The 18,964-nt window shown below is 33.3% G+C and overlaps 1 protein-coding gene across 20 annotated transcripts in view; it reads right to left on the bottom strand.

The window, feature by feature from the left end:
• The window catches only part of LOC116775587 (serine/threonine-protein kinase MARK2-like), an 85,700-nt gene that overhangs the window by 27,283 nt on the left and 39,453 nt on the right, over nucleotides 1-18,964 (bottom strand). For 7 of the 20 annotated variants that reach the window (XM_061524982.1, XM_061524987.1, XM_061524988.1 and 4 more), the window contains exons 1-2: nucleotides 15,331-15,639; nucleotides 3,469-4,404 (exon numbers count right to left, since the gene is read on the bottom strand). The exons of 4 other annotated variants lie outside the window; for them this stretch is intronic. In XM_061524982.1, coding sequence (XP_061380966.1) covers nucleotides 3,469-4,269 — 801 coding nt within the window. In that variant the 5' untranslated portion in view covers nucleotides 4,270-4,404; nucleotides 15,331-15,639. Of the gene's footprint in view, nucleotides 1-459; nucleotides 514-3,468; nucleotides 4,405-15,293; nucleotides 15,641-18,964 lie in introns of those variants that run through there. 9 more of the 20 variants (XM_061524986.1, XM_061524989.1, XM_061524992.1 and 6 more) reach the window with 5 other exon arrangements.

The raw sequence follows: 18,964 nt of genomic DNA, 5'->3' as shown, positions 1-18,964 counted from the left end.
TAAATATTGAATTTTTAGTGGTATTGTTAAAGGACAAAAGACAGAAGCACTGTTACTACACTCAAATTAAACCACGAGAATAATGATCCTAGAGAGCTCTCATGCCTTCCATTACAAATAAATGGTAAAAAATTAATATTTTTTTCAAACAAAATCACATTATTGTCAACAAAATAAATTTATATATTATACATTTTAACAATGAATAGAAATTTTATAGTTATTTACTTTTAAATAACGTAAAAACTGATTTTATTTCAATAAAACTATCCATAGAGCCGACCCTACCTACTTAAACATCGGCGCATCTAACTTGCAACAAAAGCAATATAATGCACTGGCCGTACAATACGTACATATATAAAGCTACAAACAGACGCTACTGAGGATACGAAGCAAAACATAATATATATGTATATATATATATATATATTAAACAAAACAAAAAATACCCGTCACCTTAGTTCCCAGCCAACCCCTTACCCTTTTCCTGGCCATTGCCGACACTACACACTACATATTACGTACAGACACTCGTGTCACACGTCCGAACACAGCGGTGTCCGAAATCAAACTGCTCCAATATTAAAGCATGTAACCGCCGCCCTATTTTTTTTAGGGTAGAATCGTAAACGTCTTATGACATGTAACAATTGTACGGATTTCGACTGTAATTCTTTGCGTTTAAGGTCGTTTTCTGTTCGTCCGTATATGTAGATGCATCGCCGAGGTGATTGAATTCACCCTTGTTACGTAACGTCTCCACGCTGGATTTCTTGAGGGTTGCTCGGTACAATAACATCTATGTTGTGTTCCTCGACGTGTTTGTTACGTACTGTATCCTATGACGAGGTAATAATAGCAATAAATTATATTCGTTCCGTGAATGATATTTTTCTAAATAGTCACCTTAAAAACAATCGTTTACACATATACCTTACGATATTTTCGATCAAGATATCTTTGTTTTATTTGTGATATTAGTTCTGTATCGATCCCGACTTGCCCGTAGTACAGGTTTCGATTAACAAATGTTTGAAGCGGTCTGTTGTTACTTACTATTAATTCAAATCATTGATCTAATATTCTCAACTGTATAATGAACTGCAATATTAATATATATAACAATCATACCATACAAAAACTAAGTTTTTGCAAACTTTCGTATAGGTATGTGGGTTACGCTAAAAAAAAAATGTCAACAAAAAATCTGTTATCAGTGACAGTGTCGCTTATCAGAGATAACTCCACCAATTTTATCAAACTTTCAGTTGAAGCGTTTCATTCATATTGAATTCCGACTACGAAGTGACGTCACTTAGATTAAAACAGGGAAAATGCATGACAGGCACCAGCCAGTAGCCGAACGCGGAGCGACAATAAAGGGATTCCCTAACATATATATTATATACATTCCCGTGTACTCCGTAGGATTTTCGATAACATTTTCTGTATCGTTCAGTTGTTTCAGGTCACTTCTTCGTCTTTATAAGTCTACATCATGTGTTATAAACCTATATTTGGGTAAGCGAGGTGTTACACGGCTTCACGGTAGGGCTTCGCCTCACGTCACTCACTTACATAATAATGTGACAACTAAAAACAACCACAATTTTTTACCTTCAAATTTGACATATATAGGACGATATAAAATTTTATATTTTATTGATTTATGTAAAATATATGTAGATATAACGTGTGAAGTGACATTTATATGTAAATTAGATCTTATATAAGGAATCACTGTTTCAGATCATATGCTGTTTAGATATATATATATATATATATATATATATATATATAGGGAAATAATATTTTATCAAAATTCAAAGCCTTATTCTGTATTCCAAACATCTCATCGACGTGAAAGTTGAAACAGAAGCAAAACTCTGTTTACACGGAAAATATGAAAGTGAGGTAAAAGAAAATCCATTTTTATGGAAATGTTTTATGAATAAAAAAAACAAGATTTTATAGATTCTGAAGAGTATTTGGTTAATACGGAAATCAGATAATATGATTAAAAAATAGCCTATATTTCAAATTACACGTGCAGTTTAAATTCATCGAGTACTGACTATATATATATTATATATATATATATATATATATTATATTATTTGTTAATAGCTTTATAGATACAACATAAAACATATTGCTTTACAATTCTCAAAACATAACTTGGTTGATAACGATAGAGTAAGCCCTTAGACAAATGTAATTTTACTTCAATTTAATACAGAACACTATATAATATTCTTAATTTCAATTTTATATAACTATGTATATATATATATATATCATAAAAAAAATTTAATAAGCTAGCTCGGAAAACATTCCCGAAGGAATCCCGAAACGTATGCGGGATGTTGATCGTCAGTCAAGTGTAACATCCGCCGTGACGTCACACGGGGACTGTCCAACTCTATTTCATAGTAAAAACACTTATAGTTAAGGGATATTTTCAACTTAACTTCAAACAACATCTTCATGTCTTAACACCAACACACTTACCCTCGCCACTTTCGGAATGTCAATATTTATTAATATTTTAATGTCATATTAATAAAAATCGTAATTACCTGTGAACAGAAAAAAATATACGTTTAATAAAAAAAATATGTATGAATTAACATTATCAATAAAACAAAAAACATATAATGATTCACATAAGATGTGCATCTATAAAAATATATATACTAGCACGGATACTTGTGTGTGTATATATATGTGTGTGTGTGTGTGTGTATATATATATATAGTCACATATATATATAGTCCTCGGATTACAGACAGCATGTTTCATAAAAAGTAACTCAGAACAAAGATACATCACTAATGGATTCACACTTAATTAATATTTCAACTATAAAAACATCGGACGCTTTCGAAATACAATTACTTCTAGTGTCATACAATATTAACACTCACGCCAACGGCATAAGGTCCGAGATGTTAGCGTCTGATGGAAAAACTCATCTGTCTTATGAGTGACGCATGTGATTTACTTATATGGTGTGTGTGTGTGTGTATGTTACAACATATATCACCACGTGTAAACAATTATGATATAATATAGGCCTGGTTATATTTAACATCCAGTTAAGGAGATTTCCAACACTTTGTCTACACGACTCTCTGCCGGTAACGTTTTAATGACATGACATAATACATTTCAATCCACTTATTTATTAAAACGCTTTCACTTATAACTACATCATTATTTGTAATTTGATATAAAATAAATGATTATATATTTTTTTCTAAACTAACTAACGTAATAAAAAGTAGACGCAAGTTAAAAAAAACTAAACTTATATTAAGACTTCTATGTTGATATGATAAATCTATGGTTGACATTACAATATGTTATTATGCAATATGGGAGTGAGAGTCGTCTGTCAGACTCGATATGACCCATCGCCGTATGTCGGGAGACTTTCACAGGACATTCACAGTATATTTTACCTGTCCAGTTGAACGCGGCGTGACTGGTGATGTGGGTGTCTTGGGCGGCTCAGCTCTGTGCTCGGCGAGCACCCTGTGCTCATGCTTGGTGCCGACGACCGAGTTCTTCACCCTCTCCATTCTCGCCTGTATCGCCTTCCTGGTGATGTTCTTCGTTTTCTCGTCCTTGGTCCCTCCGTCTGCCAGTTTCCTCATCAGCCGTGCGGTCGCTGCTACCGTATGTTGCTGGGTGTCAGAGTTGGTTCTGGACAGACGAGTCGCCGTCCTGGGAGCTGGAGCAGCAGCACCCGTGCTGCTCCTAGTGGTCTCGTTCCTGTTGAACGGCACCACATCGTGTTCGGTGTCAGAGTCCGCCGGCAAGTAACCTCCGCCACCGACCGATGACACGCCGGTCCTCAGCAGATTCTCATGCTCGGCGTATCTCACTCGCTCGTCTACTTCAACGGCTCCGTTCTGTGCTCGTTCCAAGCCTCGTTCCATCTCACCGATCTGACGCTCCAGTTTTCGCAGGACATCGTCCGATGGAGGCGTCGGGCCGATGTCATCAGCTGGCTCGGTTTGAAATGATTTTAAATGTATGGGATGGGCTCTGTTTATCTCCAGACGTTTGGGAGCTATCCCCGCCGATGTGACCTCGTATTCTGTACGAGTCCGCGGCACTCTCTCCAGCATGGCCAGGGAGACGGGTGATGGTGGAGGCGCCCCGTTAACAGCTGCAGCCTGGCCTTCTGGTGCAGGAGACACCCTCGGCCCGCGAAAACTTTTCCTCATGAAGTCCTCGCGTACCAATTTCCTTTCCATTTTAGTTTTTATTCATTATAATTCCAACACTTATGAAACGATGACGTCAGTCTCTGGTCTTGTGATACATTTATTTATATAAACTTGTCACTGAACACTATTTCATCCGTTGTTTAATAAATCACATTTCATGTTCTGAAAAAATAAACTCATTACCAAACTTCCAAAACCCAAAGAAACGACGTACAACAAGACCTTAATTACTATCGATGGATCGAAAGACATCCGAGTTACGTACAAACTTCTAATTCCAGGTGGATTTTAAACTATTCCTTATCGCTGAAAACTACGCTACACAATTACAGCTCTAACCTTGACGTCACTGTGGCAAATCTAAAATTCTATTGACGTCCATTCCACAGAAATCGATATGCATTTAAAAATTAACGAACCAATCAAGCAGCTGGCTATGAGACGGTTATGGCACAGAGGACATGGATTTGAAACATATTACATTCGTGTATCCCTAGCTTTAAATGAATTGAATAACGGTAATTATCATTGAATTGCACACAGCGCACAAATACTGTATTCGCTCGACATGTGTCAAGCAAATATTAGAAATGATAAGTACGAGACGTTATGACTCATAACACCGAAGTGAAACTATTGAGAGAGAGAAAGAGAGATCGGCTGACGGCATCTGGAAAGAGAGAGACAGACGATCATGTTAGTGAGAAAAAATATGGTGAAAAACCATTAAAAAAAATAACCCGCACAAAAAGCTAGACAGAATACACCTGGAATAAAAAACACCATAACCCTTCAGACGGACACAAAGCGACACAGAACACATCAGGACGATGACATATGACATATTGATTGATGAGAAGAAATGACATAACCGTCCCAATGACAGAAACGTAATGCCTATAAATATAAAATGTAATGTAACAGTTACTTAAATATAATAATAATAATAAAACTTTAAATATCTGTAGGATTTAGGATATAATTAAATAAATATCAGCCGTCAAGACTACGTTCTAAACTAACTAAACTATGTTCAAAAAAAAAACACCGAACATACATATATGTGTATATAATCTTATTGTAATTTCATCATTTAAAAGTTCCAATGGAATCGTATATCGTACTTGAGAAAAATAACAGAATCAGGTTGTATTACAGTGGTAGTATCTCGACGCGCCTTGATCGGAGGCTGCGAACGCAACAGATGTTGTTCGTGAGTCACAGCAGTCGTGACCTCCGACAGGCGACATATAAGATGTGAACTTAACGTCAGGACGTGTATTGACGAAATAAAAACTATTAATAAAACGCCGTGCACGGCCTAAACTATGTTAAACACGTTGATTCATCTTAGAAAACGCTCTGTTATATATTTAGAACAACCGAAATACAGCATCACGTGTCTGTTATAAATAGACGTATATTTTCGTACCATACGCACCTAGCGAATAATAATAGCAATAAATAATCACATTATAAACTTGTTTAGTGCAAATATAATTTATCGAGAATTTATTGTATTAGTTATGAACAAAAGAATCAACTTAGTCTAGTTAAATTCTTTGATCGCGGCCTTCGTTAGTGCAAAAACGTGCACAATGTGCAATAAAGTTTAAATTCATTATATATTAGGGTTGTCACATACGAAATTATTAAACAAGTACTATATTTTTATCATCGTGTTGTTCTACATCACGTATTATTCATTACATCATGACGTTCTCCTTTCCGTCAACCCTACATCACGTAGTGTCAGTCTTATCTTTATATAAGTGTATCAAGAGATCGTAACATCTAGAGGCTGTAACGAATTTCCTTCCCATTTCCCGACAATACAATCGGTTTAATATAATGTGACACTTGCTTTTGCACCAGGTTTCCGCTACGTATCCTGTTATATTATTCAAATATAAATCCCTGTATTATTACACAAACATGTAAAGCTAGATCTATATTTTCTCTTTACTATAAAATACTTGAATGTCTTCATAACAACGGACAATCAAAATACTTACTAAACCCAATTTCAATTAGTCGTCGGTTTAAGTTAGTTCTTAACTATAATACGATAATAATCACTGTACCCAGCATCAGGCCCGGTGGACGTTATCACCGGCTACTTGGCAATTTTTTTTGTTATTTTGTTAATAAACCCCGAAAACCCGTTCCGCTCTCCAAACTTTTTACAGAGCGTAATGAACGAGCCGACATCGGCTTCGACAAAATAATAAAAACTTGTACCACACCAAATATAATATTCATAGTTTTATTTAAAATAATACTACCATGAAACACAATTAATTAAAAAATAAAAAAATAATAATTTCCATATTATAAAAGATATCTTTCATACATCAATCTCAAGAACAGAAAGTTGTCTCAATAACGGCAATCAAAACGAGACTCATATAATATTTTATATACATATACATACTAGTATTTATTCCGCAGATTAAAAACCATATAGAAAAGTATAAATTCAATTAAAAATACGAGTGAAAGTTAAGCTAATTGATGTAGAAATCTCATCCTATCAGAGACTTCATGAGTCTGCGAGATGTATCCGAATAGTTTTATATGTGTATATTAAAAGAAATTATGTTCCGAGTGCGGTGGGTGGACTTTCACTGGCCATTGTGTCTGACCAGACGATATATAATATATGACCGACATTTATATATATATATATATCAAAAGAATGTAATATGCTTTATAATTTTGTTACACTTCACGGTTTAAAGTAAACTTAAACTACGTATATGCACGTTTATTTATATATATATAATTTACATTATATATAATATAATAGAGAATTTATTTACGCCATGGACGTTATTATAATCAACTCGGCGGAGATCTCGTACTATAGAAAACCAGAAACAATAAAAAGGCAAAAACCTCACGGAGCATGACTCACAGCCGAGCGACCTACCTACCTATGTATGTCCGTCTCTGTCTGTATGGGAATCTCTCTCACACAGCCGCGTATTATACACCAGGTTCAGTAAAATTACAGCTTTAGTTTAGCGAATGTTCTTATATTAACTGACTAACCGTGCACTTTCATATTACTGACACACATTGAGCTATGATCTACACACATCACATCAGATGTCAAGGAACTGTTGATAAAAAAACCTTCCACGAATTACATATAAAGAATAAAATTTAAAAAAAAACACGCTCTTTTTAAAATTCCAAGTCTAAATCGTTTCCAATTAAAGCTTCCACACAACTCACATGTGAATATATCATATCAATTTTACATAAAAATACATCCTTAATTGGTACAAAACTACCGTTAGATTAATTAAAACAATATCATAATATTAGTTTGTTAAATTAATTAAAACCGGTCCTTTATCGGATACTGTGATATCGTTATAACTAAAACATACACTGTACGCGTGTGTTGCATGTCTGTCCAGCGTTACAGACGACCTCGTGACGTTATTTAATTCGACAGTTCAAAAAATACTAACCGGCTCACGTGATGTGACATACAAATTTAAATTAACGGAAACCGAGTTGTTAACCAGCTCGGAGAATATGATGCATCAGACAAATATCATTTATCGTATGGGGTTTTATATTCAGGATTCACAAACTTGTATGGAGACAGCTTAAATGCAATTTACACAATTGTTTTCCCATTACTTTAAGTGGAGTCTACACTTGAGGAAGGGTGATGGAAGGCTGACGGTAAGGGAGGTAGGGGAGGGGAGGGGAGGGGGTGATGACGTCGACATACCACATTTCCATATAAGAGAATAGCCATTGATATAAAAGAAAGGTGAGCAATTTAACGTAGATTGGACTGTTCGCGTGTTCCGTAGAGACAATGAGTTAGGTTTGAAACTAATAATTTCTACATAGACGACCTACAGAGGATATGACAAAGAGTTTGCTGAAAAAGACAGATCAGTGAGAGAAATGAGAACGAAAAATATAATGATTTTATTAGGCTAGAGATGATTCGTAGGATAAGGCTTTTGCAATAAGTAGGTTAGTGGAATTCTCTTTAAAATTTCTTGACACGAGCAATTATCTCGCTAATTAACTATATATATATATATATATATATAATTTGTTTATATAAACATATAGGCCAGATCATTATGATGCAACTTTGTGGGATAAACAGACACACAACTATCCAGACATAGTCTATCACAGATCTTAAATACACTCAAGATTAACCATGGATCAATCAAAATGCACACGAATTTACTTCACTGAAGAAATTTAAATAAAAAAGATAATCACGACTAAACAGAAATGAAAAACGTCCGCAATGATATAATGTTTAAAGCTAAACTGGCAAAGAGCTTATCGATAAAAGCTCTTTAATAAATTGAATGTTTAATAGAGTCTCTCGTTGAATACCTCCTCTGACGGTAATGTTACGTGTGTGACACTCATAAAGATACCTCGTTATATCTCATACGGACATACATTAACTGCACAAGATTAACGCTTGGTAGAAGCCGAAATTGTACATCAATCAGTGTCCACAACGCCATACATGAAACTTCAGAAACGTTAACATTATTGAGGCTCTGTTTTAACATTCATCTACAAGTTAAAAGTTTAAAAAAAAAATCCTCTCGAGCCCCGCTAATGGAGGCCGCCGTTAATTTTTTTTTTTTGTTTCAAACTAAATGGATTTAAATCGCAGGCTTTCCGTTTAAACTGCACAGCTTCCTGTCTCAAAGTAACATTTAATTGTGTTCGCACAGAAGGATGCCGGACGGATTGTCGAGCTTTAATGAACACATTATCTTTAATGTAATTTAAACAACTGTGAATATGTTGAAGGAAAATTAACGAATATGTATTAAAGATCCCATACAAACAATAGTATAGAGTTTGTAATCGCGTCTGGACGTATGTCGATTTCACGCAAAAATCTATTATACTGATTTTAAGGTAACTTTACAGTGACGTAGCTTAGACATTATAATGAGATAAAGGCTATAATTTATACTAAAATTACGTACAAGTACCGCGGTATCGAGACGACAGTTGCATTGTGTATGGAGTCACGTGACACACGCGAGATGTCGCTGACGATGGATTATCATAAACATATCTATATTGTTTCAGTACAGTTAATACTCGGTAAAATTCTCTTTGTACCCAAATCCTAGTTATCTGTGAACGCACAAACTTAATTTAATACCGCTATTAAATAAGGCGAACAAAATACAGTACCATTGATACGAACCGCTCAGACATTTAATAAGTCTATATTCTGTAACCGAAACTCTGGCTCTATATTACACGATAGCGGCGTGGGTTCTCGTGGGAAGCGACTAGTAATTTCACGATTCCTTTGGGCATACGATCAAAACTATTACTAAAGCCGCATACATACCGCGGCCGCTGAAACAGTAATTACTTATATGTAATGCAGTACAGAAATAATAAAAATTTATATTACGAAACAAATATATATGTTATCCTTAGTATAATTTTTCAACTGTTAAACTTTAAATCTTCGCATTAAAATAACCCGTGTTAAATATAACCAACAACATATAGAAAAATATGAAGTTTTATATACATATATAATTTATCAAAGCCCGTTATAATATAACATATCTGCTGTGTATTCAAGGCTTTATATACAAAAACTATACCTCATTAATTTTATATCAATAAATTCAAAGGCGAACAAGTTAATTGACATGTTTATTGTAGTTTGATAATTATAAATCACTATTAAATCACGAAATATCATACCTTGATATAAACAAAAAACATTATATTTTAATCTATTTTTATATATTTACAGGAATTATTATTAAAAAAAAAATATTCTGTCAACAAAATATGTATAAACATGCATGTGAAAGTTCCAAAAGCGTTAAAGGCTTAAAATTTTAATAACTATAATGAATTCTCAAACATAAAGGCATTACATTGACCTAAATACTGTCATCAAGATAAAATTACCATGGCACGATGGCTCAATTAGTAAAACGACTGTAACTCGATATACTACTAGTCACATATTCGAGTCCAGCTGGTATTGACGACATCTTCATTATACATTAATTTAAATTATAAGACTGTGTATAATAGATTATATTATACAATATTTGAATCATACAACGCGTGTCATACGCACAGTGACTTAACGTTCGCTCGTAACGTACGTTTCACGACCTTATACGGTGTTTGTAACCAACTGTAAGTTAACTCGAAAGCATAAACGGCTTCCATTGGATATAGATTCGCTTGCACACGACACAAACACACACACACAAACAAAATCATCACAGTGTATACATATATAATTTAATAAAAAGTAGAAAGTTCTTCTGACATTGAAAATAACCTGTTATTGAGGCTAGACGAGTTAATTTATAGCACGCTAGCTTTTACCGACAACTCCGTCTGCCACCTTATTTATATTTTGTAAGCTTTTTATTCCCAACCTCACCGCATTACTTTGTATAGATAGACCGGAACAAACAATCAGATTAACCTTTTTATTATAATCAAATACAAACATAACTCTAAACCTTACATAATAATTAGCCTAAATATTTAAATTGAAATGTGTACATCGCAGTGATGCTTTCAAACGTATATTTTTTTTTATAAAATTTTATGCATCAGTAACATTTAATCGGATGAAAAACTAATCATTTCACATTGATGTTTTGTGATGATGAAAGGTAATGCCATCCATCATCTACATCACCAGTCCAGTTTATGTAACGGTAGACTTAACGGTACTGTGACGACCTCGCTGACAATATTGACAGATTTTGAGTTCAGTGAATAAGATTAACAAATTATATCGTTTAGTTATTAGGTTTTTATACTACACTAGTTTCCGGCCGCAACTCCGTCCGCGTGAACATCGGAATTGCGTTCAGAGAGCAATCTATAGCATGTTGAGACAATACATATAGTAGCTCACGTTGCAGCTTTTTCGCTTTAAACAACTTAGATATCGACTGCGACGCCATCTGCCGCGTTGATTTGTGAATCTCAACCGTCTCGGGCGCCGCTCAAAGGCAAACGAAAAATTCATCCAAATCGGTAGAGCCGCTTAGGAGTTCAGTGAAATACATACGTGAAGTAGCATTATGTAGGTACATAAAGATAAAAGTTGATAACTAACATAACCTTTGAATATAATATAATATAATGAACATGTTTTAAATTAAATACTAAAACTGTATTAGGAATACGTCACCGATCGTTGTGTTGTTATTTTTTTGTATGAATAATTTATTGATACGACGGGACGTACCATTGACTCGATCGATCGGCGACAACACTTTCATCATTAAGCCTTATACCGATCGTTTAAAACTAAATTTAAAAAAAAAAATTGCTTACATATAGTTTAAATAGATTTTTTAACTCTCAGTTAATCAGTCTCTAGCGCTGTAGGAATTATTCCTTAAAACGAATAATTACGATGAACTTTTGTTATATATAGGTATATAACAAAATAATATATGATTTTATTTTTTTCGGGGGAAGCAAGAAAAGTTTCCTTTATCGTCTTATACGATAATACAAGTAAAAGTTAAATTTGTATATACAAATAACTATAAAAAAGACACACAACACACAACCTCATTAATGGAAGACGTTGTAACAGCTGTCACTTTCCTTATATTATTAATACGTTGAACATATTATTAACTTATATTCTCATATTATAAGATAATACATCAATATAAGATTTATTACCATCACGGTTCAACTAGGTGATAAGGGCGTGATGAATCCGATGATATATCTCTCGACTTATCCCCGTCTTGTGCACACATGTAAGATAAAAAAACTATGAACAACCGACATCGTCTACCGTAAGCTATCACAGTCACACCATACCTAACGTTTAACGTGTCTCATTTAATCACCAAGTTACTATATAATAAGCGTTGATTTATAAATGAGTAACTTTAAACGGTCTGTAACAAGTGTTACGATTCAAACTTGTGGTACCATCGTATATGTTTCCGTATATTTAATATTCTTTATAAAAAACAATGAATTAAATTCTACGTATTAAACATCTTCAAGTTATGTTATACGTAAATACTATTAGATGACATCATCAGAGAGCTCTTTAAGCTTGTGAATAGTTTTTAATATTCTCAAAACGTAGACACATTACCGACGTCTTTGTAATAGCGTTTAAATAAGATAAATGACTGTTAGTTTTTGGCTTCGTAAAAACACGTTAAACAGTATATAACCTAATGACTGTCCGTGACGAACACCGAGCCGCTCGTTCCGGCCTTATCACAATCATAGATTATTAATTATAGAATTATTTTTATATATTGTGTTAAATCAATTTTACAAAGACTCTTAGAAAGTTGCCTCTCAAGGTTTATGGACTGTCCACGACCGACGGTATCGGAATTATAATAAAACATATATAAATAACCTGATAAATAATGATTTAATAAACGCGATCTATAATGATTTTAATCATATGTAAATCGAATGACTTTTCACGTTCAAAATTCATTTGAAAGTATATATACGTATAAATTACTATGCACAATGAAATATACTTTGTAAAAAATAATAATATACATATTACTTTAGTACAACGACATAAAACGAATGTGAGTAGTACTTTTTTAGGTTATTCGGAAATACGACTATCAAGGTTGGTGGTAGGTCAATCTGATGATGTCTTGGTAGATATCGTCACAGAAGTGATATTACGTGAACATTATAGGAAGATGAGAAGGAATCATAGATCTTGACGAAAAGTTACGAGGGTTTATAGCTCTTAGTGAACAGGGTGATGTAGCTGGTATCCTGGTTGAGATAGACTATTTATCACAACCTGACTCCGCCCAACTTCAATCACGCTACGTATATACCAAATCGATTGTCATTAATAAATTTAAGAATTATATTAATTAATTCTTTAGACGTTAAAAATATTAAGTTTACAATCTCCAGATTTATTTAGAGATTTGGACATTTTATAAGGACTGAACTCAATAAATCCTGTTTAGATATTATTTCAAATTTGTTTCAATCGATCAGAGTAAAAAAAAAATAAAGTACAACAAAGTACTGAACGTTCGTATAAAAAAAAAACCATATGTGACGCATATGTTGAGTTTTAAAAACTAACTTGTATCAAATATAATAAATTATTTCTGTGATATAATATGTAAATCTTTAATACATCCAACACACTCAGTGATAAAACATCCTAAATATTCTAAGCGCAATACAATTAAGAACGACTGAACACTGCGGGCAATTACTTTAAATTAACGTATACATTCGACTCAAGGCTAACATATACATATAACGCTGTTTATACATATACAAAAATAAAATAAATAACACGAGAGAAAAAAATTACTTATAAAGTTATCTTACAAAATTGCTCCACAGTCGTTGTATGAGAGACTATGCTAAGGTGGGGCGATGTGGAACTTGGATTGTGGTTGCGAGAGCTTCGCGACTTATCTCTCCCTTAATAAATTCAATGAATAAATATTTTTCAATACATTTACAACAAATAAAACGTCATATAATGTTATTGTACAAATTATCTCTCGTCATTAAGTAACATTGAATTATTATAAACAAACGCGAGTCTCTCCAAGGTTTCGATACATAAAACGTACGTATGATCAGTTTTAGAGAAAAAACGGATTTAAATCCACACTTATTTAACACTGGGTGACATCATTGAGAGACGGTGCCGTTATCATCCTATTATCACACTTTATCACTTAAAAGACTGATAAGTGATAAGTTCTTTAACTATGTGATAAGAAAACAAGTGGTTACTTTCGACAAATAGATGTATAATGTGGTATCAAAGAAAAAAATTAGATTAAAGAGTACTGGAATAATAATGCCTTCGGTATTCTAAACAGATATAACTATTTAAGTACGGAGATTGTATTGTTCGGGTATAATAAAGGCGCTGGCAACTTAATATCTCTCGCTCTACATGCCGACCTCAATGAACACAGCACTTAAACACGACAAGTGTATGCGTATTTAAACAAAACTGTGGTGTCAAACGTGTCATACGAGTACAAGTTACCATTTCAGTTCGAACGGATACAAATCACTCCAACAACAGAGTTTTCACGTCGAGTTTAACCTAGTATACAACTGGAACGACGTTTCCATTGGCTCGTGACGAATGAGAATATTTCTTAAACTTTTACTATAGAGAAAAAAAAATACTTTCTAAATCCAATATACCCGCGCTAGATTAAGGTTATACCGAGTAACGAATTTTAGCTATGAGATGACGCCCGTTTGAGTTATTTGAATCTATATAAGGTGATTATTGAATTAATCAAAATTCATATAAAAATCTATCAGCTGTTGTATATAACATTAAAATGTCCGTCGTATCTGTCGTAACGCCGGATATCAAGGTCCAATTGCCACCGTTTCACTTGGACGAAACAAAACCTCTGGCTCGACACGAATTATAATCTCTCGAGCGTAAAATAAATAACAAAAAAAATATAAATAAAAATATATATAACAAAAATTATCAGAGACTGTAGACTGAGTCACCACTGTCGAGTCGCTTGGCGTTGTAATAAAATCCTTTTTGTAAACTTTACAGTTGAATTAATTTTCCGTTCTTCAACATTATTACGTTTCGTTCAAACTTTAAGCTAAAATGAACTTTCCTTTACCAGCTTTGCCAAATTATCCAATAAATATAACCTGTTTTCATATATCAAGATAACGGCATTCATCAAAGGATAATGATTTGGAAATAAATTTATATGGTCATTATATTAAATGAAATGGCTCTTTTAATATACGAGAACAAAAAAACGAAATGCATGTCACAAAAAACCAGTTCTGTCCAACTGTTCAAATACACATACAATGAATGATTCCCAACATTTACACGAGTAAAACAACCTACCAACTTTATACACTTAACCAGAGAGCATAGTCGTATGCCAGAAGAATGAGATGCAGACAATAAAACGATTATTAGAGGAACAATATAAAAAAAACCAAAGGTGAGAGATACTAAAATTCTGATGGATTTTTACAATAGGACATCGTGTAGCAGCTATCAAGGTGGGTGACCTTTCTAAAGCGCTCAATCTTAGCAAAATCACTGTAACACAGTCACTGTACATCCAAGACTTATTAAGTTGACCGGCGGAGCGCGGCGCAACGGTAACCGCACTCAGTCACTACACGCGACGCACACCTTTAACATACGACAGGAACTGCATGTAGACAACTACGTTACAAACACTATTACTAGGATCTAATCCGCTAAATGTTAGTCAATCATTTAGTTTTATTATAACAATCACAACACTGCATATGTATAATATATTTATATGGCCCAACTGTGAAACACGTCCGACTGCCACGACGTGTGGGTTGAGACTGAGGCCGGCTGCGCCCGCGCTGCCTCACCCGCCCGGTTATCAGCCTTCGAGGGGGGAAAGGGGGAGAGTGAGACACAGATAGACAGGGAGAAAGAGAGCGAGAAGGCTGTACGGGGGGGAAGTGGGGAGGCTCAGAGAGAAAAGTGTTCACGTGACGTTCAGATAAGCAGAAAATTGCTTTGACCGTGCCATTGTTCTTACACTTTTCCTTTAAATTTACATTTTTTATTGAGGTTACAAAAAAAGAATCTAGTACTTGTATTACAATGTAATTAATACCACGATCCATAGTTGGTACAGCACCAGCTCTAACAGTATCCGTCCTAAGCATCAAACATGTCTCTTTACGAGTATCATGGCAAAACAGAATATATATATATATATATATATTTGGATCCTTCGATTATTTCTAATGAATCCATTATCTTGTTGTATCCATATAATCGTTTGATAAAGTCGTTGTATTGGAGATAAGAAGATATTAAATCGTTACAAGAACTACAAGTACAAATTGTCTGTAGACTCAACTAATATTGATATGAACGTGTAGAGCCGACAATAACAACTAGGGAATTCGCTGCTTTTGTAGTTTCATATAACTTCCATATGAAAATTATATATCGTAAATAAAACGTAAACGCTGGCCTGTTAAGTATACACGTTTAGAAATTGTTACACATGTTTCATTATATATATATATATATATATATATATATATATAGATATATATATATATATATACACATAGACATACACACTTTATAGACACATTTATGTACTTAACTTTAGAATAACATTCCGTACAGTTAATTATATAGTATGTTTTATTATTTATTGAAAACCATCGTGACATAGTTACATTAACACGCGTCTTCTTATGATTTAGATAATTAAATTTCCACTTCAATAATGCATATGTCGTCTATATACAAAGTAATAAATAATGATATCAATATGAAATAAAGATTGATACTATATAAAAAACAACAGTCGTTTATACTATAAGTAATGAAACATGTATTAAAAAATGTTTAAAAATAAATAAAAATGTTGTACAAAGAAACAAAAAAATCTGTGATGTCAATTGGGTGTTACTACTTATATATATAGAATGTAAATTGTACAAACATTACAAGATCATATTATTTCTGGTCACAATTCCTGTTGGTAACGAGACGGCTATCCGGTTCACGGTACTGCGGTTAACGTATTGAATTAAAAAACATTACAATATAATATGATTCAATAGTGAAAAGTTAAGAAATATACATATACAAAAAAAATCCAAACACGACTACCATTCGTTTCACACGCCGTTTTCATAGTTTATTTTATTGTTAAATATTTTCTTGTATCACGAGAAAAAAAATTCATACAAGATGTACCTTAAAAATATCATCAAATAGAAAAACATTGAAATGTCAAATTTTCAATGTCTACCTCATGGTGTTTGATATTAAAATCAGTGACATGCCATTGTGACAATATATATCAATTTTCTAACAGTTAAGGTTCTAATAAAAACCATAACAATATTAATAAAACCATATTAGTTAAAATCGAGGTAAATATGAGTTTTTGTATATCACAACGTTAGTGTTCTCTTCAGCCATTAATAAGACAGACATACAGACAATATCTTTAAATGTATAACGTAGTGAATGCAACTAAATTAACAATACCTATTAAGGATAAATAACAAGGTCGATTCGCACGGCTAACGAGATCATATTCAACAATTTAATAAAATCCAAAATGTATACCGGATATAATTAAGGAGGCCCGCACGAAGGCCCACGCGGCACTAAGGGACCTTCATTCCAAATATGGATATCGTTTTTCGGATCAAAACCCAACACGCCGCTTCCAAGCTGATTGACGGGTCGCAAATATATTATGTTCCCTTCATGAGCTATAGATTTTCTTAAAATCTTCAAAAAGCTCAAATATTAGCTATTCATACCTAACAATAATATTTGGTCGACCTTCGCATAACTGGCTGGTATTGTAATCTCTATGATCAACTTAGTTCAAAACGAAGGAGTACGAAATATGTATATATTTATATCTAAGTACTATATATATATATATAAAGCAATTATTAATATATGTGATTATATATATATGTTTATAAATATTGCAAGACGATAATTCCTAAGCTGATTTCGATGTAACTGTACTAAAGTGTAGTAACACAAGAATAATATAAAAAAAAATTTGAGCAATTTAATTTGCCCATGACATAACAATTATTTAACAAATTATCGGATAAATCAAACCTGCCAGCGAGCCAGAAGCTGCCAAAAAACATCTCCAGACTCTATAACAAGTTTAATACCATAAAAATTTGGTGGTTCATAGTACGAAAAGGTTCATTGACCTCATTCTCAGTAAAGATGAGAGAGATACGTTTGAGGAAGTCACAAGACCTGTTACGATCGCCAAAATTTTTTTTTTTTTTTTGTATAGTAATTGTCGGACGTCGCTATATACAGACCAAGTTCTGTCTTTCTTTATACACTAACATGTGTACACTACCTAATATACATACATAACATATGTATATATCTTAAAGCGAGATTTCTTTAACCTCACCTATAAATATATTTAAATTCAATATGCTACACGTTAGTACGATAAAATATTTGAAATGTAACGAACTCTAAAAATAATCAACTTTCGAGTATTATTATAAATCTTTATATGTAAAAGAAAGTTGTGTTAGTTACACTATTTATAACTCGAGAGCGGCTGTACGGGTTCGGCTGGAAATTGGTGGAGAGATAGCTTAGAACAAGGGAAAGGACGAGGGATACTTTACATCCGATTGAAACAGAAAAAAAAAATAAGTTGAAGAAATCCAAAATCTCCTTACTGTCTTTGAGCAGGAACAGAGTTCGCCCGATCAACTATACAATTGTAATTCTTAAACTAACGCAGACGAAGTTGCGGGCAAAGACTAGTTCTTAATATAAAATAAGGATCTGTCCATTGCGGATCGAGGAAACGGCGTTTTAAGTGTATTGAATACAAAGAATTTTCAATGGAAAATTATAAAAATGTAAACTAATTACACAACATAATATAACATATACAAGAAACCCATTCAATATATACACGACGCTGACGTGCGTTAGGTTTTTTATGTGACATTTGTTAAACAATCAAAATCACTAGGCACGAAACAAGATACATACAAAAAAATTAAATAACGACAAACCGACGTTCACCGGAGGCGTTTGTAATTTTATTTCCATCGACTTGTAAAAAATATATATTAATAGGAAATAATGAATATTTATAGAGCTTTGATGAATTAA

The sequence above is a fragment of the Danaus plexippus genome, chromosome 27 (genome assembly GCF_018135715.1).
Source record: "Danaus plexippus chromosome 27, MEX_DaPlex, whole genome shotgun sequence".
Taxonomy (NCBI): domain Eukaryota; kingdom Metazoa; phylum Arthropoda; class Insecta; order Lepidoptera; family Nymphalidae; genus Danaus; species Danaus plexippus.
This window is presented reverse-complemented; position numbering and strand designations above follow the sequence as displayed.